At 42.1% G+C, this 24989-nt stretch overlaps 1 protein-coding gene across 10 annotated transcripts in view; it reads left to right on the forward strand.

Moving 5' to 3' along the window:
* PICALM (phosphatidylinositol binding clathrin assembly protein) overlaps positions 1-24989 on the forward strand; it is a 93424-nt gene that overhangs the window by 20813 nt on the left and 47622 nt on the right. For 7 of the 10 annotated variants that reach the window (XR_012655059.1, XR_012655060.1, XM_032779014.2 and 4 more), the window contains exons 9-15: positions 296-396; positions 12133-12285; positions 14666-14746; positions 18906-19013; positions 22643-22774; positions 22868-22898; positions 23921-24020. Coding sequence is in view for 8 of the 10 variants with exons in the window: in XM_032779014.2 (XP_032634905.1) it covers positions 296-396; positions 12133-12285; positions 14666-14746; positions 18906-19013; positions 22643-22774; positions 22868-22898; positions 23921-24020 (706 nt within the window). In the remaining 2 variants the exon portion in view is untranslated. The remainder of the gene's footprint in view (positions 1-295; positions 397-12132; positions 12286-14665; positions 14747-18905; positions 19014-22642; positions 22775-22867; positions 22899-23920; positions 24021-24989) is intronic. The other 3 variants (XM_075061751.1, XM_075061752.1, XM_075061753.1) reach the window with 3 other exon arrangements.

Raw genomic sequence — 24989 nt, forward strand, 5'->3', positions numbered from 1 at the left:
GCTCTGGCCACACTTGGATGTCAGGGTCTGAGGAGAGTGAGAAATCAGTAGGCTATAGCCACCAGGTTTATGGTTGCTATGTGCTGATGGATTGGCACAGAGGGACTTTAGCATGGCAGAGAATTGAGCTTGCTATGTTTCCAATCCAAAGATATTCCCCATCAAATTAAAAACAGACTTCTATAGTTGTGTCCCTTTACTGTTCAGTGAATCTGTTCATAATAGTTGAAAATGCTGCCTTGTATTGAAAACTATTTGATACAGTTCAAACAGTTGTCCTAATTTGTCTCTGTAGCACATCAAAGCTGCCAAATGATCTACTTGATTTGCAGCCAACCTTTCATCCATCTGTACATCCTATATCCACTGGGCCACAAGTAGGAGGTACATGGGGAGGTAAGAATTCTAAATTGGATCATGCTTCTAATTGCTGTATAGCGACTATCCCATCAGTGATATTCTCCATAGTGTAGACTGTCCTTGCTAAAATAGGGAAACTCTCTGAAATCTTAAATAAATTCAGCAAGGACAAATGTAAGCACTATATGAGAGGGAAGGATCAAACAGACACAGGTGCAAACTAGAGCAGGGGTTCTCATAGTTCATTGCACCACAATCGACTTCTTACAACGCCTTCTGGTTCCCTGGAGAGGGGACCAAAGCCTGAGTCACGCAGCTCTGGGCGGGGGGCCAAAGGAGAAATCCAAGGGCTTCAGCCCCAGGCAGGAGGTCTGTAACCTCAGCCCTGCCATCCAGGGCTGAAGCCCTCAGCCCTGGACAGTGGGGCTCAGGCTTCTGCTTTGGCCCCAGGCCCCAGCAAGTCTAACTCCAGCCCTGGTGGCAGCATCAAAATTCGTGACTCAGTTTGAGAATCACTGAACTAGAGGGATGCAGATCATACTGAATATTTTGGGGGTTCTATAAAGTGCTTTAGGATGAAAGGGAGCTATTGGTAAAATAATTTAGTATGACAAATTGTACTGTAATGCTTTGTTCAGTGCATCCAGCAATCCAGAGATTGCAAAACTACTTCATCCGCAGCTGGGGGGAATCTTCCAACTAGTTGTCAACCACTTTCTTGGTGCCAGATATCCCAATATGAGAGACATTTGGTTTTGAGTACAGAATTTTAAAATGGATGAATTTGAAATAGTGTAGAAAAGAGCAATACAATTATTTAAAATATTTTAAACTAAGATCTGTGAGAAAAGCTTGAGTTGGGCATCTTTTCTAGAGAGAGAAGGCTGAAAGTAGACAGGGTGGCCTATAACAACATAAAACAAGGATGCAGATTAGGCAGGGAATACAAACCACAAAGACACAGTTTAAGAGTGCAGCAGAGAATTTTGGTTGAATATTAACAAAATATTTTTAATGTTTTACTGAATCATAGAATATCAGGGTTGGAACAGACCTCAGGAGGTCACCTAATCCAACCCCCAACTCAAAGCAGGACCCACCTCAACTAAATCATCCCAGCCAGGGCTTTGTCAAGCTGGATCTTAAAAACCTCTAAGGATGGAGATTCCATCACCTTCCTAGGTAACCCATTCCAGTGCTTCACCACACTCCTAGAATAGTTAGGAAATGGAAAAAAATGCATGGGACTCTGTTGAACCACTTTGACTGAAGCTAATGAAGATAAGAATTGACTGCTCTCTCTCAGGTTTGGTTTAAGAATAATAAAATTATCCTGTCATGTTGCATGGGGTGGTCTAGATGATCCATTAGACCAGGGGTCAGAAACCTTTCAGAAGTGGTGTGCCAAGTCTTCATTTATTCACTCAGATTTAAGGTTTTGCATGCCAGTAATGCATTTTAAGATTTAAAAGATATCTTTCTATAAGTCTATAATATATAACTAAACTATTGTACGTAAAGAAAATAAGGTTTTTAAAATGTTTAAGAAGTTTCATTTAGAATTAAATTAAAATGCAGACCCCTCCTCCGGACCGGTGGCCAGAACCCAGACAGTGTAAGTGCCACTGAAAATCAGCTTGCGTGCCGTCTTCGCCACGCATGCCATAGGTTGCCTACCCCTGCATTAGACAGAAGTCTTTTCTGATGCAGATTATGTTGTAAACCTGTGTACATCAAATTTGGCTTTTCTTATGGGTAGCCAACAACATTCCACAAGGCAGTTCAACAGATTAAACCATTTTCCTTCAAGAGTATTCAGACCTCGCATGTTTAGCAACCTGGTATTAGCATATTTAAATATTTCTTGGCTTGCCCCAGCCTTTCATGTTGCTTTCCCTGTTACTTAAAAGTGTTATAGGATTTTGCAGATAATGGTGAAAAATGTAATTGATATATAGGATCACTGTTGTAATTGTGGGTATCGGTAGAGCACTAGAAACTTCAAGGAAGAGATGTATTTTTTATCTTTGTACGTAAAGATGTTGGATTTAGTAAAATAGGGAGCTAACTGAGGTCACATTTCAATTCCAGATTTTGTAGACATAAAATGATCTGATAAATACATACGTTACCTTTCCAAATGAGCCCTGAGTGCTAAACTTCCATTTGGATTAAAGAACTTGGTTTCAAACCAAACATTAGAATACTTTAGTTAAATACTTTTGGATTAATGAAAATATAGGCATTGGAACAGTGTTATTTCCTGGTTTTTCTTTAACAGGATGAAATCACTCAACATCTTATCTCATTCTTCATTTTTGTGAGCTTCGGCCTGCTTCAACTAATTTTTCTACCAGAAAGAGTAAATTTTCATAAGACACATTGTTTGTGTTACCTGCTATTCTCTGTGGGCATGTATATGTGCACATTCTGTGTAACCTTGACAATTAACATTTGCGTGTAGGAAAGCTTTGCACACAATTCCAGGTAATGCATGGTAGTTCTGCTACTGAAAAGATGTTGTGCCTTATTTAAGTTTTAAGATTTCAGGCTTTCACAGGGACTTCTAAAAGTTTTGCTTCATTCTCCAGTGCTTATCAGATGTGGTGGTGGTTTCAAAAATAGGATAATTAATCTGTTTTTCCTTTAATACAAAACACTACTGAGCAAAGCATCTTCCTCAGAAAGAGAGTCAGTGGAGGGCCTGTCAAGCTGTATGTTGAAATTTGCATGCCTAGGATGAGTCAGAATTTAGAAATGGAAAAAATCTATTAGCTGCTTTTACTGGTCTCCTTAGATCTTGTGTGACTTTCTAGTACTTTGACTAGTCCAATTTTAAATGTCACAGGCAAAAGGGATTAATACCACTTCCTCACAAAAACCACATAAGCTAATATCTCACTATTTTAGCATTCCTGAAATTCAGCCTAAATTTCTCTTCTAGTAAGAGCCCCTAATAGCTGTTCCAGACTGTTCTATCTGCATAAGTGTGAAGCCTTTTTAAATACTTGTAGAGATCATATCAGTCGCTACAAAGATTTCAGGATTGGCTGGTGCTAAATTGTTTTGGATTATGGGCTTGAAAATTCTTTGTGTTTTTGTTGCATTGCATTTCATCCAAATACCTAAGCAACATTACAAAAGTTAACCCTCAACACTTATGTCAGGTAGGTAAGAAGTATTTTCTTCTTCGAGTAGTGTCCCTATGGGTGCTCCACTGTAGGTGTGTCTGCACCCCTGCACCTCTGATTGGAGATTTTAGGTAGCAGTGTCCATTCGGCCCACGGAGCTGCTCTCCCTGCTGTTTGCTCTTCCTTGAGGCTGTCTAGCACTCCGTGGGCAAACTACCCTCAGTTCCTTCTCAGCCCCTCTTGGCCTGAGATAGTGAGTAGCAATCTGGTTCACTTACCTCATGTTTCATTATAGTTGAGAGGGTTTAGTTTTATTGCTTCTTATAGAGTTTTGCTTTTGTAGCCTTTCTAGAGCTTCCATTTTTACTTTTCCAAGCACAACAAAAAAGGTTTTTTTCTGTTTCCCTGTCCCTGTCTCTTCCCCCACTTCTCCTTGGTTTGGGGCATTGCCCCCTGCAAGGGGAATGCCCAGCCCCACCAGTTTTAAATGGTGCCTCTCCTGTAGGGAGACAATACTGGTTACAGACAGACACTGCTGCTGTGTCTGGTGCCTTGGAAAGGCTCACATTCTGCAGAAGTGCACCTTCTGCCAGCAATTGAAGGCTAGATCCCAAAAGAACGGGAGTTAAAGTTGAAACACCTCCTCATGGAGGGTGCTCTTAAACTGACATCTGACCCCTGTGTCAAATCCCTCCACAGCGAAGATCATCCCCAGAGCCTTCAAATTCTAGGGAGGAAGAAACACAGAGAAAATCATCTGACTCCCCTTTCAGAGTCTCCAAAAAGAGTGCTGCAAGCCTTCAAGCTGAGCTCCTGACCAGCCAGAGGAGATCCCCAGTGCCGTCGGGTACCTCGGCACCAGCGGCTCCAAAACACGATACCTAGAAGACCCTTGGGTACGAGTTCTGTCATAATGCCTTAAAACTTGAAGGGCACAGGCTCTGAAGTGGCAGCACCATCTGCCAAAGATAACAGCAGAGACCCTACTGCCTCTGCAAAATTGGCACTAATGAAGAAATCCTTGGCTCCGACTGCCTCAAAGCAATCCTCATCAGACTGCGCTTCTTGTAAAAGATCATCAGTACAGATGAGTCAGCACCAGCAACATCTGACGGTAGTTTGCAACGATGGTATTGCAGGAATTTCACTTTTCTAGAGATATCATGATCGTGGAGATGCCAGAGTTCCTACTACTCAGTGCCGGAGCTCTGGTTCTGAGCATATCCTGCTCCTCAGAATGACTAATGGGTCTGGGGCTTTTGCCTCCAGCTTTCCTGTCAGTCCCACCCTATTCCAGTGAGGAGTCAGTGACCAAAATGACAGTGTCTCTGGCCTCACACCGTGCCCCATCATTACAACAACCAGGACTCTCCCACCACACTCTGATCCCCAACCCTCTTGGTATGGCCACCTACGAGTGCCACTACCCATGCCTTTTCCTCCACCCTAATGGCCATACGGGGCACCATACTTCTCAGGCATCTAGCGTCTCCTACAGAGAGTCTACTAGACAATCTCCTACAGCCTCTGTATCTAGAACTCCAGACCCTCAGGAGCAAACTTTTGAGTAGCAGAAGGCCGGACTACAAGAGGAGATTACACCACCAACAAATATCTTTTCACTAGCTGAGGTGGTGATGCCTTCTCCGCCATTACTGGCCAATCATACCAAGCTTTTTTCAGGATTGTTGCTGACACATTACAAATTTCTCTCCAAGAGGTGAAGGACACCCACCACAAATTGCTGGACATATTGCATACCTCCTCCTCTTCAAGAATTGCCCTCCCAGTCAACGCGATGCTTTTAGATCCTGCCAAGATTGTCTGGCAGACACTAGCCTCTATTGTGCTGACATGTAAAAGGGCAGACAAGGAGTATTATGTGCCCCCTGAAGAGGCAGACTTTATTTTTTATATATACTCTCAGCCTACCTCTATTGCTGTAGATGCCAATAATTTGCGAGGAAAGCAGCAACATGCTAAATAAACCTCACATTATAGAGACTGGAAAAGGCTAGACTTATTTGGAAGGAAGGCATACTACATGAATTATGGGGAACTCAACACCTTTATTGACCACTTGCCAGAAGCACGAGAACAGTTTAAAGCCATCATCCATGAGAGCTAGCTGGTAGCAAGAACAGTGCTACCAACCACACTGGACGCTCTGGTACAGAGGCCAACTCATTTTTGATGGTGGTGGTAATGAGACGGGCTTCGTGGTTTCATCTCTCATGGCTGCCAAAGGAAGTACAGACAATGGTTGAGGACCTCTTTCAAAGGCTCCAGACTCTTCACTTTGCTGACCAAACTGATGCATCCCTTTACTTGAAAGAATTCAAGTTATGCTGTGCTCTCTAGGAATCTACACACTGTAACAGAAGAGAAAATTAAGTTCTCAAGCACCTCACAGATTCCACCCACCCCAGTCCTCTCCCCCTTCACTCCCCCCCCCCAACCCAGCAATGCTACGAGCCACAGTGCAAGAGACCTCAGTCAGATACAAAATGGGTAACAGCCTCCCAATCCTCAACATCTCAGCCCTCGACCTCAAACACCAGTTTTGACGCCTTGGTCGAGACCCCGAGCAACCACTCTTTACAACAACTGCAACACAGAGTTCCACATCCCTTCAGATGTCGCATAGCGCTCTTCCTCCAGAACTGGGAAAAAAATCACTTCAGACAAATGGGTCTTGATCATTTCCAAGGGTTACTCAATCCACTTTACCTCTCTCCCTGTCCCTCTTCAGGGATGTTAGGTCAGGATCACCTGCTATGCCCAGGGACCATAGGAACCAGTCCCTATTCACCCCAGAGGTAAAGGTTTTATTCCAAATGTTTCCTAATCCCAAAGAAAAAAGGAAGTTGGAGACCCATATTAGATCTAAGAGCACTAAACAGATATGTGAAGGCGTAAAGATTCAAGATGATCACATTTGCAGCTATTATTTCATCTCTGGAGCAGGGAGATTGGTCCTTGGCCCTCAACTTACAGTATGCCTACTTCTCTATCGCAGTCCTTCTGTACAACAGAAGATACCTCAGATTTACCTTGGTGCAGGACCACTACCAGTACAGAGCCCTTTTATTTGGCCTCGTGTCTGCACACAGGGTATTCTCCAAGGTTCTCTCCATCAGAGTGGCGCATCTACGAACATTAGTTATCATTTATCCATATCTGGATGACTGCCTTCTTAAGACTTGTTCCTTCAAAGACTCCCTACAAGCCACCAAAGGGAGTACGCTATATATTTGCGCAACTTGGTTTACAATTCAATACCCAGAAATCAGCCACTCCAGTACAATGTTTGGAGCTTACTGGGGGCTGAACTCGACACAGTGCAAGTGAGAGCGTTCCTCCCGTGGCAGATTCAACACATTGACCAGTCTCTGATATGCTGGGGAGCCCACCTAAACCATCACTGAGTTCAGGGCAATGGTCCACCACAGAAGTTGTGCTCTATATCAACCTTTTGGATTTAAGAGCTCTCAGAAATGCCTGTGCAAACTTTCTTCCATTCATCAGGATACTCTCATGAAAATCATGACAGACAACATAAAAATAGCATGCATGCTTTACATAAATTGTCAAGAGGCACCAGATCCCCCATCCCTTTTTACAGAAGCACTAAACCTCTGTAACTGGTGCAGTCACCACAGTGTACTCATACCAGCTGCTTATTTGCCAGGAGTACAAAATATAACAGCAGACAGTCTTAACTAAAATTTCTCATGCAGCCACAAATGGGGAAATTAATCCAGCAGTGCTCCACAACATATTTGGTCGTTGGGGAACCCCAACAATAGACCTGTTTGCTACTTACCAGAACAAGAAATGTCACTGCTACGGCCCCAGAGCCGGATTGGGGAAACAGTCCCTAGGAGACACTTTCCTTCTTCAGTGGGGCAGAGAACTGCCATACACTTTTCCTTCATTCTCTCTGCTGTTGAAGGTCCGGTTAAAGATAAGGCAGGAAAAAACAAGAGTTACACTGATTGCCCTCACCTGGCTGAGACACATGTGGTACCCATACCTGAGACAGCTAGCAATGTGGCCTCCAATTCCTTTACAATCCATTCCTCATCTGTTCTCCCAAAACGACAGATCTGTAACCCCAACTTACAGATCCTTCAGCTCCAGGCTTGGCTCCTTTGTGGTTCCAGCACAGAGAGCTGATGCTCCGAGGAGATGAAGGAAGTGTTACTACACAGTAGGAAATCGACTCATCGTACTTACCTGGGGGCAATTCCAATCAAGTTGCTCCGACATCTTCCTCTCTCCCTTGATCCTAGACTATATACTAGATCTCCAAAAGACTGGTCTCTCTCTTAGATCACTGAGTACATCTTGTGGCGATAATAGTCTTCTACCAGCAGGTGGGTGGATATTCTGTATTCGCCTGTCCAGAAACACACACATTACTTAATGGCATGGGAAACCTCTTTCCACATACCAGATGCCCCACTTCAATATAGGACTTCAGTTTAGTTCTAAAGACTTAACTAGACTATCCTTTGAACCTGTGGGCAACTGGCTCTCTTCTACACCTGTCAATGAAGACCATCACCTCAGCACGACAAATAGGGAAAATTGCAGCATTGATGGCGCACCTACCCTTCACAATCTTCTTCTTTAAAGATAATGGCACTCAGACTGCGCCCGAAGTTCCTGCGCAAGGTGGCCTCATTCTTGGACATAAACCAACTCATCCTCCTCCCTACCTTTTCCCCAAAACCACACTGCAATGAGAGGGAGGCAATATTACATATGCTTGATGTTAGGAGAGCCGTAGCATTTTATTTGGATAAGACAAAGTGCTTTAGGAAATCTACTGAAATCTTCCTCTCCATTGTGGATAGATCCAAGGTCTCCACAATATCAGCTCAAAGGCTCTCCAAATGGGTCTTGAACTGCATTAACTATTATTGTGCCCATTACCTGCTACCTCTATCAGGAATTCACACACACTCCATGAGATCCATTTCCACCTCAGTCACATTGATTTAAAGATGTTCCCAGCCCAGAAATCTGCACAGCTGCAAATGGGCCTATGATCATACTTTTGTGGAACACTTTGTGATTACTTGAGACTTCTGTTACCATCTTTGGCTCCACAATATTATTATCAATAATAGACTCTACTCTGAAGCCCTAGCCCCCCATATAGGATACAGCTGTGAAGTCACCTACAGTGGAGTGGTGATGAATCCTGGTTACATCCCTTCTGAGGTACATTGCGCATAAACTAAGACCACCCATGGGGACACTACTCAAAGAAGAGGAAGTTACTCACCTTGTGCAGTAACGATGGTTCTTCAAAATGGGTCACTATGTGTACTCCACAATCCAGCCGCCTCCCCTCTGTGTTGGAGTTCTTAACAAAGGGGCTCTGCAGTAGAGAAGGAACTAAAGGCAGTTCATCCACGCAGTGCTAGTTAGCCCTGAGGCAGAGCAGGAGGAAGGGAGGGAGAGCGCATCTACAGGCCGAATGGACACTGCTACCTAAAATTGCCAATCAGAGGCAGAGGGGCGCAGACACACCTACAGTGGAACACCCGTAGGGGGACACATCTCAAAGAACCATTGTTACTGTCACAAGGTGAGTAACTTCCTCTTCCCCATTTTACAGATGGGGAAACTGAGCAGTTAAGTGACTTGCCTGAGATCATACAGCAAGTCCATGGCAGAGGCAAGATTGGAACCTGAACTATTTCCAGTCGTGTGCTCTAACCACTGCACAGCATCCCTCCCTTAGGTAAATCTCTAATGTTGGTACCTAGAGAATATGATAGTTTAAGGGTATATGTGGTAGTTTAAGGGTAATGGACCAGGTATAACTTGGCTTACAATGGTGTTTGAGCGCCTACATCCGTTAGGCTTGTCTGAAAATTTTATTCACCAATGCATTAAGGATGTGCAGATGGATGTGCAGCCAGCTACAAGGTCATTATTATTTTGATAGTGTCTTGAGATTCTAGTGTTCTAAATGGTTCAGAGCTGGGGGGGATCAGAAGTTGACCAGCTATTCAAGAGCCGGAACACGTTGAGTCACTTAAGAGGTTTTTTTTAGTAACATGATTGAAGCCACCGAAAAAGTTGAGGGTTTCTTTTGTCCTTTGCTATTGCTGAAATACTTATAGTACAATTATTTGCGAAGAGAAGTTGGCCTGCAAAATGGAAAATGACTTTGGGGGAGGGGGAAAAAAGTCTTAGCTCCAATACAGCCCAGATTCTGCCTTCACTGTGCAAGCAGGGCTCCCATTGAAATGAATTGGTCCTGCTAGTGAAGGCAGGGGGCTGGACTCGACCTTTCAGGGTCCCTTCCAGTTCTATGAGATACTTATATCTCCATATGTTAAATGGGGGCTGTGCATATCCAAAGGTGGAACATGGCTTTAAGAACTGAAAATTGCTGCTAGCAAGAGAGCATGCTTCTCTGTCATACTTCTTACGCTGAGTAAGTAAGGGCCTAAATGAACGCAATGTACTTCATTCTGATGAAGCTGCATTTCTTATATCAGAAGTGTAAGTACAGCAAGTCACACTGAGAGCTAGACAAAAATGGAAATTCCTTAATTGGAATCAAGGTGGAACAGAGTGGGTAAAATCTAAAATTTTCAAAAATTAAGATCTGAGTGGAAAAAAATGGGCAGGAGGTTTATAGCTTTTTACTAGTGTTTTGACAGTGTTACTCAACATTCAGGAGAGACAAACAATACTAATACAATCTGAGACTTGGTGTTCAGGGAACAGACACTGTTCCAATGTGTTAAGTAGCCTTTTCATTGTGCACATAAAATACTAAGAGCTCAATTGACAATACCTTTAAAGCAACATAAACTGATCAACGTTTTTAAAGCTTTCTTTAGTGTTCTCTTACATCTTTTGCTGTTTTTGTCTGAATTATTTAATTAAATAGTCGGTACATAATTGAAAAACTGAAGTATTTGCAAACTATAAAGGTCCATACCTAGTTTTTAGTTGATTGAATGTGTATGTTCTGTTTGTCAAATGCCAATATGTACCTTAAGCTTCAGAAATCAAAAGGCAGAAGATGATGTATTTTGAAACTTCCATAAACTTGGAGTTAACCATAGTTTGTCTTAAATGTTCTACTTTCTGTTGATTACAAGGAAAAGAAATACAACCAAGAGAGGACACAACTTGGAAGGGCAGGATGTCAAATGAAAATCTAATTTCATTTAAAATGTTTTTTAATCTGCTTGTGCCAGAACTCAAATTTTCTTGTATTAGCACCCATTGCAGATAATGATTACAAAATTTTAATGTTAAAGCCTAAATTGTGGGTAAGGCATGTGAGCACAGGACTTTCTATTGCCATTTTATAATCTTATGGCATTATTTAATAGCGCTTGTCCTTTACTAAAGCACTGTTTGTCAAGCAGTGGACTAAACTATTTTCTTACAAGGCCTCTGAGCTATTCAACTCTTGCAGTTGAACCAAACTGAATCTGGGGCAAATGCAGGTCTGTGGTTTTTTTGTGTAAAATAGTCTAAGTCTGAAGCCAATTTCAAAGTATTTTTTAGATGCTAAGAAAAATTGCAGCCACAATTCTGAAGTTTCATGTTACTCGGGGCTAAGGTGAGACTGAAAGCGATGAGTTAGCTGATCTTATACAGTACATGTTGTGGCAAATTGATATGAATTAACTCAGATTCATGCTGAGTATATACTATTTTGCAAGTTGCATTTGAGAAACTGACAAGTCTTAGTTTGATCTGCAAGAGCTTTGGATGAAATCAGTTTGTCTCTACAGCAAAGTGTAAAAGTGCCAGAAATTGAAAACTACTACTAAAAATAGCGGAATCACAACTATTACTCTGGAATTCCTGTATAGTTTGTATTTAAAATAGTTAAAAAGCCAGGTCCAACTCCCACTCATTTCAGTGGGAGAGCTGTGGTCTTTTACATAGGGTTGAGGCAGTAGTGACACTAACCCACCTTCTGCCACCTGCTAATCCATGGGGTTGGTGCTGACTGGCTTGCCCTACTCTTCTCCTGCTTTCGGATGGGAGGGAAAAGAATACCTTATCAGTGCATCTCAGGAGGATTTGGAACTCCCTTTTGTCCATCTTTGACTTCTTTTACCGCATATATTCCTGTTACTGTCAAGCCTCAATCCCAGCGTGGATTTTTTTTTTTTTTTTTTTTTTGGCAGGCAGCCTCAATTTTGGCTGGTGCTTCTTGAAACAGAAGCAGCCAGTGCTGCATTCCTACTGAGCTTATTGCTCCTTGTGTTCCAAGTAATGGAGAGGCTTTCTTTTGTAGAAACAGGAAGCAAGTATGGTATTTTCAATCCTGTCCTTGCATATATTCTTTCTGGAAAATGACATGGCTTTAGAAACTGAGTAAGGCTGTAATTTTGTCTTAGGTTTTCCACACTGGTTTACTGGCTTACAGTTCTGCCATGTAAATTATTAATTTGTATTATGGTAATACATTGGAATCTCAGTCCAGAACCAGTACCTATTGTTCTAGATGCAGTACAGACTAAAACAGTCGCTGCCCAGAGAGGAAAACAATGTCAACTCTTATCTCTTCTGCTGTTTCTAACAATTAATTCCTTACTAATTCAGTTTCCCTTTCTTCTTTATCTTACTCGCTGGCATTGCACAGATCCTTTCTCTGCTACTGTTGATGCTGTTGATGATGCCATTCCAAGCCTAAATCCTTTCCTCACCAAAACTAATGATGCTGTTCATCTGTCTGTTGTATCTTCTGATGTATCTACTTTCACCACTAGAACACCCACCCATGAAATATTTGTTGGTAATGTACCTTTTAGCTAAATAACTGCTATAAAATATTTCAGAAATTGAATTATTTTTAATCAAGTAAATTTTTTTTCCCTGGAAACAAACTAAAATTTCTTCTTTTGATTATTGGTGTGGGCTCACTATTTCATTTTAGAACTGGATGTACTAGAAGTTATCATAGCTGTATTAAAAATCATTGCTTTAAGTAGTCATTGTCAGACATTTCAAAGTTGTAGTTGAAGCATTGTTGCTCAAGTATGCTTATGTAATAAAGGGCTCTGAAATAAGTATATTTAAAGACCATATTTCATAAAATTCATAGGCATGCAAGAATGAGAATGGATGAAAATGCCGCTTTTGCTTTTGTCGGATTGTCATGACCTTGTTGTAAACATGGCAGTTGAATCTGAATTTCTTTGGAGGCATGGAGTTTTTGTTTAGAAATTGTAATTGTTTAATTGTGGAGATAACATTAATATTGACATCACTGATCTACAGTATCTTGTTACTTTATTGACTTTTGAAAATTCTTCTTCACTCAGTGGACAGGTACTAGTTTACCATATAAATCACCATTTATAACTTCCCCCCACACACACACGCGCAGAAAAAATTTTGGTTGTCCCCCAGCCCTGGCCTCTCACCCCCGCCACTCGCACCTCCTACTGCCCCAGCCCTCAGCTCTCTCTCCCCCCCACCACCTGCACCCCCTGCTGCCCCAGCCCTAGGCTTTCTCTTCCCTCCCCTCCCCCCAGCTGCTGGGGCTCTCTCTCTCCCCACCACCCGCACCCCCTGCCGCCCCATCCCTGGGCCCTCTCACCCACCCCGCCGCACCCTCTGCTGCCCAGGCCCTGGGCTCCCCCCTCCAGTGCTGACTCCACCTGCTCCCCCGTTGCCTCCAGCTGGTCCAGCGCTGGCAGGGTCAGGGTAAGTAGTGGGGCTCCCGGGCCGCACCTCAGCCCAGGGTCCGTCCAACCAGGGCTCCCACCTCCAGGACCATCCAGTATCCTGGAGGGCAGAGCTAGGGGACCGCCCCAGCAGGGGGATGAGGAGCCAGGACAGGGTAGCCCCAGAGGGAGTGGAGCCCCAGAGAGCGGGACATGGGCCCCGCCCAGCAGCACCCTGCCCTCTATGGCCCTGCTGCTTCTGGCCGCTCTGCCGCAGTCCCTGGGTGGCTTGGGCTGCTTCGCCCAGCCCCGGCTGCGGTGCTGGGGAGGCAGCCACCCTGCAGCAGCTATCAGCAGCTTTGTGCGCCCCACGGGGCAGCCCCCAGCCCGAGTGTCCCCTGCTCGGAGCCCATCCGGCCCAGCCACATGGTGTGGTGAGGCATGAACTGCAGAGGCCCCAGGGCACCCCCTACACATGACACGATGCTGCTGCCAGGGCCGGCTCTAGGCTTTTGTCGCCGGAAGCCAAAAAAAATGGCCAGAATGCCACCCTTGAAAATTTGCTGCCCCAAGCACGTGCTTGGTTTACTGGTGCCTAGAGCTGGCCCTGAGTGTACGACAGTTTTTGTTTTTTAGAGCAAAGCTATTTCTGAAGACAGTCTTTACAGACAGTCAGATCTTTTATTTTCGCAATAAAAATCTTTCTTGAAATTGATCTGAGGGGGAGAACCCTGATAAGTCTATGTAAAAATCAAGTCACAACCTAGAATATGTACTTATAATCAAATCATAATTCCCTGAAAACTAGGTTTTTAATACGAAAAAAAGCCCCATACGCACTACTTTAACTGTATTAGTACAAACAAGTTGCTACAATGTAAACGTAATTTTAAGATAACTCCTGGTTCTTTAGATTGTTTCAGTCCATTTGCTGAACCAACCCCCTTGTGGCAACAAAATATGAATCCACTATTCAACTGTATTACTATACTTCAGGTATTAGAGAAAATGCCTTAAGATTTTTACAGAGACAGACTGGGTGAGGTAATATCTTTTATTGGACTAACCTCTGTTGGTGAGAGAGAAGTGTTTGAGCCACACACAGCTCCTCTTCAGGTCTGGGAAAGGTACTCCCTGTGTCACAGTAAAATGCAAGGTGGAACAGATTGTTTAGCATAAATAGTTGGCACTTGAGGTTTTTACACTCATTTGTGTCTTCCATGATATTTGAGCTAAAAAATGTACATGTGTTTTAATTGTAATTTTGCAACAGTGTCTTTCCCTTGATGTTCTAGATAATATAAAACTTCTTTCCATTTTTAAGGTGTTTGATATATTAGGTTGCCTCCTTTGGTTCCATTTTATGATTAGAGTATACACAAGTTTAGTTTTTTTAATTTCAGTTCAAAGTATTTGACAAAATAAATAGTATGTTTTGGTTCTTTTCTTTCTGTAACTCTCCCTATTCTTTCTCTCATCTTTCTGTTCTGTGATGTGACTTACCAGATTCATTTTGTGGTCCTCAAGCTTATCCTAATGCTTCTCATTTCCGCAATGAGTCCTCTACTGTAGCTGGTCTATTTGGAGGTAGGTAATGTAATATGGTTTTATCACAGACATGGCAACTTGAATTAATTTGATATGTGCCTAGAAGAGGGAAAACCTCTTGGTGCATTAGTTGGCTGACAAAACAGCATTGTTTTGTCATATTGGCTAAAAATTTCCAATTACTCATATTTCATTGCTTACCTTAAATGCATCATACAGATAGACAAGTGACTGACAGGACCTTGTTTTAAATCTTTCTTTTGAGCACTAATGTGCAATAAATAACTCCTCTGTTTCAAGGACACCATTCTAATATTCTGCCATTGCTTCATCCCACACTGAACAGTTCCTTATGAAAACAACTGTGACAGCAGGGTCTAATTTTGTTCGTTCTTAAGCAGGGCCCTGTGTAAATCATGATTTCACCGAGGGCAGAGGTATTGTGAAAATGCCATTTCTTAAAAAGAATGTCTACAACAGTCTTTAAAGATGAAAAAATGACCTTAGTCAATTTCAAGGATGGAATGACTCTTACAAGTTTGTGTGGAAGACTAAACTGCTGTATGCATGTGACAGAAGTAAACATTTAGTGAACTGCATGTGTTTGTGTTTGCTGCTAATTTTAGTTGCAAATTTGATTAAATATAGTTGTAAGATTCATTGTGTACAACTCCATGAAATTCAATACTTTTCCATTTACAATGTTTTCTAAAAAAAATAAAAAATAAAAATGTGATTTACACGTTCATAAGTGATCTTACCCTACCCCAGTACTCTAAGGTGGATGAGGAAGAGATACCGAAATTTAGTTAGGGGGTCTTTTTGTGTTCTGCTGACTGGTTTATTTGCTGGCATACCTTCCTGTTTCCCTCATTCTTTACCTCTGCTTCTGTTGTAGAGCCCCTCTGTGCTAGGTGAGTCCACTGTTTAAGGACATCCGTTGTGTGAAATTATTGGTTTCTCCACTTGCAGGGTTGTAATGTGTCAATACAGCAAGCTGATACTTGTACAACCCCAGCAATGACATTACAGTGTGTCTACAAGTCATTAGATAGGTTGTCAATCACTGGCTATCTGGTGTGGCTGTGCATTATGGGCCCTGTTGCTGTTTTAGGAGGGTCTTCTGTGATTTTCGGAGGAGTTATTGTTTGAAGACACGTCAAAATTACCTTTCAGAGAAGTATACAGAAATTGCTAAAGTTAGAGAAACTCATAGATTTCAAGGCTAGAAAGGACCATTGTATCATCTCATCTGACCACCTGTGTACCAAAGGCCATACAGCTTACCCAAAATAATTCCTAGACTATATTTAAAAAAAAAATCAATCTTGATTTAAAAATTGCCAGTGATGGAGAATTCACCATAGCCCTTGGTAAATTGTTCCAGTGGTTAATTACTCAGTTTAAAATTTATGCCTTATTTCTAGTCTGAATTTGTCTAGCTTCAACTTCCGACCATTGGATCATATTGTACCTTTTTCTGCTAGTCTGAAGAGCCTTTTTATTCCCAGTGTAGATACTTATAGACTGTGATCAAGTCATCTCTTAACATTCCTTTGTTAAGATAAATAGATTGAGCTCCTTGAGTTCTATCACTATAAGGCATGTTTTCTAATCTTTATTCTTCTGGCTCTTCTCTAAATCTTCTCCATTTATCAGTGTCCTACTTGATTTGTATTCCAGCAGCTTGTGGCAAATACAGAAGTAAAATAGCCTTTCTACTCCTAGTCAAGGTTCCCTTGTTTATCCTTCCAAGGATCACGTTGGCTCTCCAGACTGCAGCATCACATTGGGAGCTCACATTCAGCTGATTATCCCCTCTGGCCCCCAAATTTTTGTCAGAGTCACTGCTTCCCAGGATGCAGTCCCCCATCCATTTAATTCGAATTCTTCCATGCACGTTTCAAGGGTAATGAAAAAACAATGCAAAGCAAAAAGCTTACTCTCTATCAAGAAAAACGTGCAGAATCACTGGTTCTTGCTAACTCCTGTTTTCTCATCTTCCCAGCGGGATTATTTTTTGCTAAACACAAACTCCCTTAAGGATTTAAAGTTGGGATTTTCCCTCCTCACTTGCTAAAATTTTCAAAATAAACTTATGGCTGAGTAATTGACTGGCTTGATGGCAGAAACCCAGGGGTAAAACTGACCTCCCCCACTCCACAGTTAGCAATTGATGAGTCCCTAATGCTGTTCTCTTGATTTGTTTCTTACAGCTGAAAAATCCTAAAGCATGAGAGCAGGACACTTGTTTTGCAGAAGCAGACTCATTTTCTAAAGTAAAAGCATAGACTTTATTTAAATCAATCTTTCTGTTTCTGCAAAGATTGTTGTAAGAGCCACATTGTATCCTGCCAGATGGATTCCTCATTAAAATTTGAAATCTCTGAAATGCACTCGTTTCCCTTGTCTTGCCATAAACTCAATGTTTAAAGTTGCTTTGTAATAAAAATTAGCTCTCTAGCAGTTCTTTAGCTCTTTATTGTTGCTTTTGCTTCATCTTAACTGTGTATTCCTTTGAGACAGCTAAAATGGTGTGACTGGTAACAGAAATTTTATTTCTCCTAGAGCTTTATATTTTGTCAAGGTTAAACAACTTTAAACACTAACTTTGTTGAGGTGAAATAGTTTTTCACTGTAGATAAACAGATAAATTTTAACAGAAGTAAGAAAAGTGAGGTAAAAAAAGTATGGTCTTTTATCAATTATTTCTTCTGATTAAGATACTTTTATTCCTAGGTAAACTTGATCTTGTCTAATCTCCATTCCTTGACTCTGTGGTATAAAAAGCAGAGCTGCTACTGTTACATTCGTCAGGGAAACAAGTTTTAAAATGCTAAATACTTTTATGGAGCCTTTTATGTAATAGAGTTATCTTACTTATTTATCTGCCAATGTAAAATGGCAGCGGTTGCAATATAGACTTCAAGTAAAACTCAGTATTAATTTTGGTTTTATGTTCCTGTATTTAATATAATGAACTGGGTCATAAACTTCCACTTATTACCTAGTACTTAATAGTATATTAAACTTCCAAAGTGGTGGTGTACAAACATTAAATAATTCTTGCAACATGTGAGATAGTGACTGCCTATTTGTTCTGCAAAGGCACAGAAAATGAGGTGGTGTAGCTTCTGACAAGGCCACAGTTAGTGAAAGAACTGAAATTAGAATTTGTCTGACTCCTAGCCCCCCTCCTTAACTACTAGATATACTACTACTGTGTTCCACATAGAATTGTATCAAATAACAGAACAGACATTATAAAAATATTGGTAGTAACAGTGTCTAAGTAGCTTCTATTATCAGTTGTCTCATAGTAGATTGTCTTTGTTTGTACATTGGTGAGACATCTACCCTAGGAATGTGATTTTACTGCAATAAAACCATGCTGTTAAGTAGTCGCACTCCACCTGTTAGCACAGAGACATTGGAGAATTTGGCAGGGAAATTATATGCACAGGGTTAAGCTTGAGGAGGATTCTCTACCCACCCACTTTCCATTTATGCAAAGGTGTGGTGGTGGCACAGCTGTGAGCATTGGGTAAGAAAAGGCTGTATATTTAGTCTTAATCTACACTAAAAATTTTAGATGGACCTAACTGTGTTGCACAGGATTGTGAAAAATTCACATCTTTGAGCCCCATAGTTAAGCTGATTGAACCCCCGGTGTACATGTATCTAGGTTGACAGAAGAATTCTTCCATCCACCTACGTACCGCTATTTGTGGAGGTGGATTACCTACATACGGAAAAGCCCCTTCCGTTGATGTTGGAAAGCATTTCTACATTTTGGCAGTGCAGCTGTATTGCTGTAGTGCCTCTAATGCAGACATGTCCTAAGTATCACCAAAAACAAGTTAGTATCTTGGGATTCTGTGCCTGTATATTGCTGACCTTGCCTCCTGGGAATCTGTTGGAGATAAAAAAGCAGCCCCTTTTAAGGGAAGGAAAATGGATCTGGAAAACACTACTTGGAGCAAACCGCTACCCAGATACTTCCCTTTGTGCATTTCTGCTTCAGGGAGTGATCTGGGCCTTAAGAGGTTTTTTCCATACACTCTCTTATTCAGTCATTGCAGCTATTGGATAATACTCAAATCTATACACATGGCTTGGTATATCCTCTTTCAGACAGAAAGTGGAGTTATGGAACAATTGCTATATAATCCATTTGTACTCTTTATATTTTGTTCAGGGTTCACTCCTTCTCCTGTTGCTCAACCACAGCCCGTAGCTGGCCTTAATGTTGACTTTGAGTCTGTGTTTGGAAACAAATCTTCTAATGTCGTCGTAGATTCTGGTGGTAAGAGAGGCTTTCATTAATATCAATGTAGGCAACAAATGTGCTTTAATCTTTGGACATCTGTGGAAGGTAGATCTCTTAAGAATGGCCATGCTAGGTCAGCCCAAAGGTCCATTTACTCCAGTATCCTGTCTTCTGACAGTGGCCAATGCCAGGTGCCCCAGAGGGAACTAACAGAACGGATAGTCACCAAGTGATCCATTTCCTGTTGTCCTTTCCCAGTTTCTGGCAAACGGAGGCTGGGGACGTTTGTTTCTGGTGTGAACAAATGCAGATTGCTATGAAGAGACTCCAGCTGGTGAAAGCAAAGTGGAATTAAACTTCCAATAGCAGCACCTTTCACTTTGTGTGTCTTCTTTGTATTTTGCTAATTAAAGAGCTGCTCCTTTCTTCTGAATATTTTTATAGGGATTGCTCTCTAATATTTAGAATCGCTCCTTTTATTTAGACCCTGATCCTGCAAACACTTATGCACAGTGAGCTGCCAAAATCTTAACTGGTTCCCTATAAAAAGTTCTGATTTAAGGGATGTGCCACAGTATGTATTTTTTGTACCAATAGAGTTACCATATGCCTGTGTTTTCCCGGGAGGAATTTTTAAAATTTAAAAATTTCTCCAGGACGGCGATTTAAGAACCAAAAAGTCCATCGTGTCCGGGAAAATATGGCTATATGTTAACCCCACCTAAAGTTCTTTTTTTAAAAGATGGACCTGAACTAGAAATGAGCTCCATTTCACATATGTGGGTCCCTGCCACTCCCTGGGGGTGTGCTAGGGTGACCAGATGGGTCTTTTTCTTATATAGGCTCCTATTACCTCCTACTCTCTGTCCCGATTTTTCACACTTGCTGTCTGGTCACCCTAGGATGTGCACGTGTGTGGGTCCCAACTGCTCCCTACCTCCTCATTGAAGCAGATGTGCAGGATTACTGCCCTGGGAACTACAGGACACCAGTGGACGTGGGGCCGGCTGCAGACGGGCATGGGGCAGGGCTAGCTGGAGACAAGGGGGTATGGGGTTGGCTGGCTTCGAGCAGGGCCGCAAGGGGGTGCAGCAGGGTTTGGCTGGCTTTGGGCGGGGCTGCAAGGGGGTGCAGCAGGGTTTGGCTGGAGACAGAGCAGGGGCTGTGGTGGGGCCTGGCTGTGGCAGGAGGTGTGGTGGGGCTGGCTGCGGGCAGGGCAGGGGATGCAGTGCGGGCAGAGCAGGGGGTGTGGCAGGCCTGGCTGGGGGCAGGGCAGAGGGTGCAGTGCAGGCAGGGCGGGGGTGGGGCAGGGGCTGGCTGCAGGCAGGGCAGGGGGCTGGTGTGAGTAGCATAGGGGTGTGGCAGAGTGGTGGGTACTCACCGGAGAGCAGCTTGGAGCAGTCTGAGCAGCAGGACGCAGCCCAGGCCCAGCAGAGCAGCCGGGGACCCACCAGGCAGCAGTGGGAGCAACAGGGCCAGGTGGTGGCTCACATGGCTCCTGCAGCACCCCCCGGCGGCTGGAGGAGGAATTACATCACTTCACGGACAGAGCCCACCAAAACCGCAGCACCCCCTCGCAGGGAAGCAACTTAACAACCGGTTCTAAAACTGCTTCAGAATTTAATAACCAGTTCACATGAACCGGTGTGAACTGGCTCCAGCTCCCCAGTGCTTATGCATGCAAGTAACTTCACACTGGTTATTTTTTTACTGCTTCAGTGGGACTAAGCACAAAGTTCAGCACATGCATAAATATTTGCAGAACTGGCCTTAGTTACTTACTGGATCAAAAGGCTATATAATTGAATCTAATATGCCATGAACTACAAAGTTAAATTCTGTCTTCTCTGTGTAGTGCAATGAAATTAAAAGGCATTTTTCTACGCTGTTTAACATAATGACCATACTGGCTCAAACCAATAGTCTGTCTAGCCTAGTATCCTATCTTCCAACAGTGGATGATGCCAGATACTTCAGTAGAAATTAACGGAACAGGACAATTATCAAATGAGGCATCCCCTGTTGTCCAGTCCCAGCTTCTGGCAGTCAGAAGTTTAAGGACACCCAGAGATGGGGGTTGCATCCCAATAGCCCTTGATGGACCTATCCTCCATGAATTTACCGAATTCTCTTTGAATCTGGTTATACTTTTGGCCTTCACAGCTTCCCCTGGCAACAAGTTCCACAGGCTGACTGCAGTATATGAAGAAGTACTTTTTTACGTTTATTTTAAACCTGCTGCCTTTTAATTTCATTGAGTGACCACTTGTTCTTGTGTTATCTGAAGGGGTAAATAACACTTCCTTATTCACTTTTTCCCACCATTCATGATTTAATAGACCTGTATCATATCCCCCCCTTGGTTGTCTCTCTTCTAAGATGAAAAGTCTCTTTTTTAATCTTTCCTCATATGGAGGCTCTTCCATATTCCTAATTATTTTTGTTCCTGTACTTTTTCCAATTCTAATGTATCTTTTTTAAGTTGGGGCGACCAGAACTCTATGCAGCAGTCAAGGTGTGGGCGTACCGTGGAGTTATATAGTGGCATTGTATTTTCTGTCTTCTTATTTATCCCTTTCCTAATGGTACCTAATATTCTGTTAGCTTTTTTTGACTGCTGCTGCACATTGAGCAGTTGTTTTCAGAGAGCTATCCACGATGATGCCAAGATTTCATTCTTGATTTGGACCCTCTCTCTTTTTATGTATAGCTGGGATTATGTTTTCCAGTGTGCATTGCTTTGCATTTATCAACGTTGAATTTCACCTGCCATTTTGTTGCCCAATCACCCAGTTTTGTGAGATCCCTTTGCAATCCACTTTGAACTTAACTGTCTTGAGTAATTTTATATTGACTGCAATCTTTGCCTCCTCACTGTTTACTCCTTTTTCCAGTTCATTTATGAATACATTGAACAGCTTTGGTCAAATTACAGATCCTTGGGGATCCCTGCTATTTACCTCTCTCCGCTGTGAAAACTGACCGTTTCCTATCTTTTAACGGGTTCTGATCCATGAGGACCTTCCCTCTTATTAATTAACCGAAGGTTAACAGTTAACCTAAGCTTTCAAATCTGTTTTGTGTTCTGATTTTTTTTGTGTTTAAATAGTTTGGATCTTTATTTTTTTAGAGCATGGTCATTTTAAGATCAAGATAGCAAATTGCCAAAGCCAGTTGGTACACACTTAACAGAGAAATTGGATTTATACTGAGTACCTTTAATTCTTTTGAGCACTCAGTAGTTAAATCTTTTATGCACCTTTAGGTTAGCATTCCTGTGCCTTTTTTTAAAGACAATTTTTTCTGCAACAGGAAAATTTAGTGGCGTTTTGACCTTTAAAACTATGGATGCTATCCTGAAAACCTTCCATGCTTGGAATTTGCATTGCATTCAATAGGAGTTTCTCACACATAGAGTTTGAAGGATCAGTCTCAAAGCAGCTATTCTTCTGTGCCATTAATATCCCTGTCTGCAGTTGAGGTATAATGGCTTTATTCTCTTTATATACTGTAATTTTGTGCAACACTTGATTCAGTCTTCCATATTTTTAACCAATGTTTTGTTGGACTCCTTACACCCTTCCCCCTTGGTGTAAATGTGTAATCTGATCTTCAGTGGAAGCCTCAAGTTTAAGGCCTGTTTTATGTGTTTTATCATTTTTAAGGCTTTGATGAATTAGGTGGACTCCTAAAACCAACAGTGACCTCTCAAAACCAGAATCTTCTGGTTGCCAAGCTGCCACCTAACAAGTTAGTATCAGATGATCTGGATTCATCCTTGGCCAACCTTGTAGGCAGTAAGTATTTGTTTGAAATCTTAAGATAAGTTTGTGTGTAATTGTGTAAAATCAACAGGCTATTTCAGTAATGTTTTTCCTATTTTGTGGCAGATTTGGGCATTGGAAATGGAACTACTAAAAAGTGAGTGTTTTGTTTTTAATCAAACTTGGAAAATTTCTTGGATTTTTAACGGCTTATTCTTGATAGTATTTAGCGCGTCATGTTCATAACCACTTTGTGCATACTAATCTTCACAGCATCTCTGAGGAAATCTGTATTATCTCTATTTTACAGAGGAGGAAACTGAAACCTAGGTGAAGTGACTTTACCCACAGCTACTTGGGGGGTGGGAACAGGGCAGCAGCACCAACGCTCGGATTAGAGTTTGTCTAAATCCTGTTGCTGTTACTATGTTAATTGATCTGGACCCTGATGCCTGTTGCTCTTATTTAGTGAATAAACTTCATAAAATACGTAGTTGGTCATTCATTATGGTTTTTAGTATTACAATGCATGCCTACAATAACTAGCAGCTCCTTAACAGACCTCAACACATCCCATTTCCAAACATCTGAAATAAATTTAACTGTGTGTAGGATTTCATGAAGTTTAAGAAATCTGGGGTGTGATGGGCCAGTAGGAGGAAAGTGAACTCCTGATCCAGAATAATTGTGATCAGTTTTGATGTTGTATTTAACATCAAGCACAATTAGCCTCAGCAACTCCAGCACCACTGCAAAGAACAGAATCCTCTCAATCCAGTTAGGGCTGCTGTGGGGTAGTCGATTCTAGCCTTGAAACCATCCAGCAATTTGTACACATTTGCTTCTGCCCACGTTATAATTTGACCTGCAAAAATTGAGCTAATAGTATTACACTGCATCTAGGCTAAGAAAAGTAGTTGAGTTTAGGTCAATCTTAGTGAGCTTCTGTTAGCTGAATCTGATGTTTGGTTTCCCTAGTCCAGACCAGGTTTACTGTGACTGTACAACTTGATTTGGTGACTATGCTCTTAAGGAGTTAGTACTAAGTTCTTAAGGGATCACTATTAATGTAGATTTTCACCTTGAGGAAAGACGGAGCTTATTTGACTAATGTACTATATCGAAGGATGGTGCAAAGAAAATCTGTTTTTCTAACATTTTTTAAAAATTTATTTGAAGTGATGTCAATTGGACTCAGCCAGGCGAAAAGAAATTAACTGGTGGTTCCAACTGGCAGCCCAAGGTTGCACCCACAACTGCATGGAATGCTCCAACAATTGTAAGTGAATGAAGATTCTGAAGTAGTGAATCTATGTAACTTAAAATATAGGCAAACATGCAATATAAAGGTGTGGAGATGAGTAATTACAGTGGATAGGTTATGAAAATTATTTGAATAACAAATGGTCAGGTTGAGAATGTATATTGCTATAGTAACAGTAACTGAATGGCCAGCTTCATTTAGATTATTTTCCCTTTATCAGATATGCTGTTTCATTGCATGTGACTAAGGCTAAGATTTAGCCATGGGTAATTTTAGTAAAAGTCATGGACAGGTCACAGGCAATTTAAAAAAAAAAAAAAAAAAAAAAAAATTCACGGCCTCGTGACCTATCCATGACTTGTACTGTATACTCCGGACTAAGTCTTGGGTGTTCTGGGGGGCTCCAGGAGCACAACTGCTGCTCTGGAGGGGGAGGGGGGTTGCCTGCTGGTATGGAGGGGAAGGGGACTCTGGGGCACCCCGTGGTCTGAAGTGGGGGCTCCAGATGACCCACTGGTACTGGGACAGGCCTCGGAGACCCCATGCCCGCTCCAGGGGCAGCAGTCTGGGACTGCTGCCACTGCTGCTGGGGGGCGGGGGATGGCCCAGGACCACCCAAGATGCTCCAGTGGCCCTGGAGTCAGTCGTACCTGCTGACTGTCTTCCATGACCTCTGTGGCAGACTCACAGACTTACATGTGACTTATTCTGTAATGTGAGCATGAATTTATACTGTAAAGTAAAAGTATTGGTAGGGCAGAAACTTAGGTTGTAGAGCATCAAACCCTTAGTAATTATTTGAGTAGGATAACTTAACCTTTTGGAAATAGCGGTGATGGTTGGGGCTGCTCTTCATTCTGAATGCTGTTTGGAAGTGTGGAAATATACTTGCTCTTGAAATATAATACTGTGTGGTGAAGCTGTATGTCATTGGTTTTAAACCTGTTCAAATGGCAGCATGGACCCCACTGAAAATTTTAGACA

The sequence above is a fragment of the Chelonoidis abingdonii genome, chromosome 1, assembly GCF_003597395.2.
Source record: "Chelonoidis abingdonii isolate Lonesome George chromosome 1, CheloAbing_2.0, whole genome shotgun sequence".
NCBI classification, from domain to species: domain Eukaryota; kingdom Metazoa; phylum Chordata; order Testudines; family Testudinidae; genus Chelonoidis; species Chelonoidis abingdonii.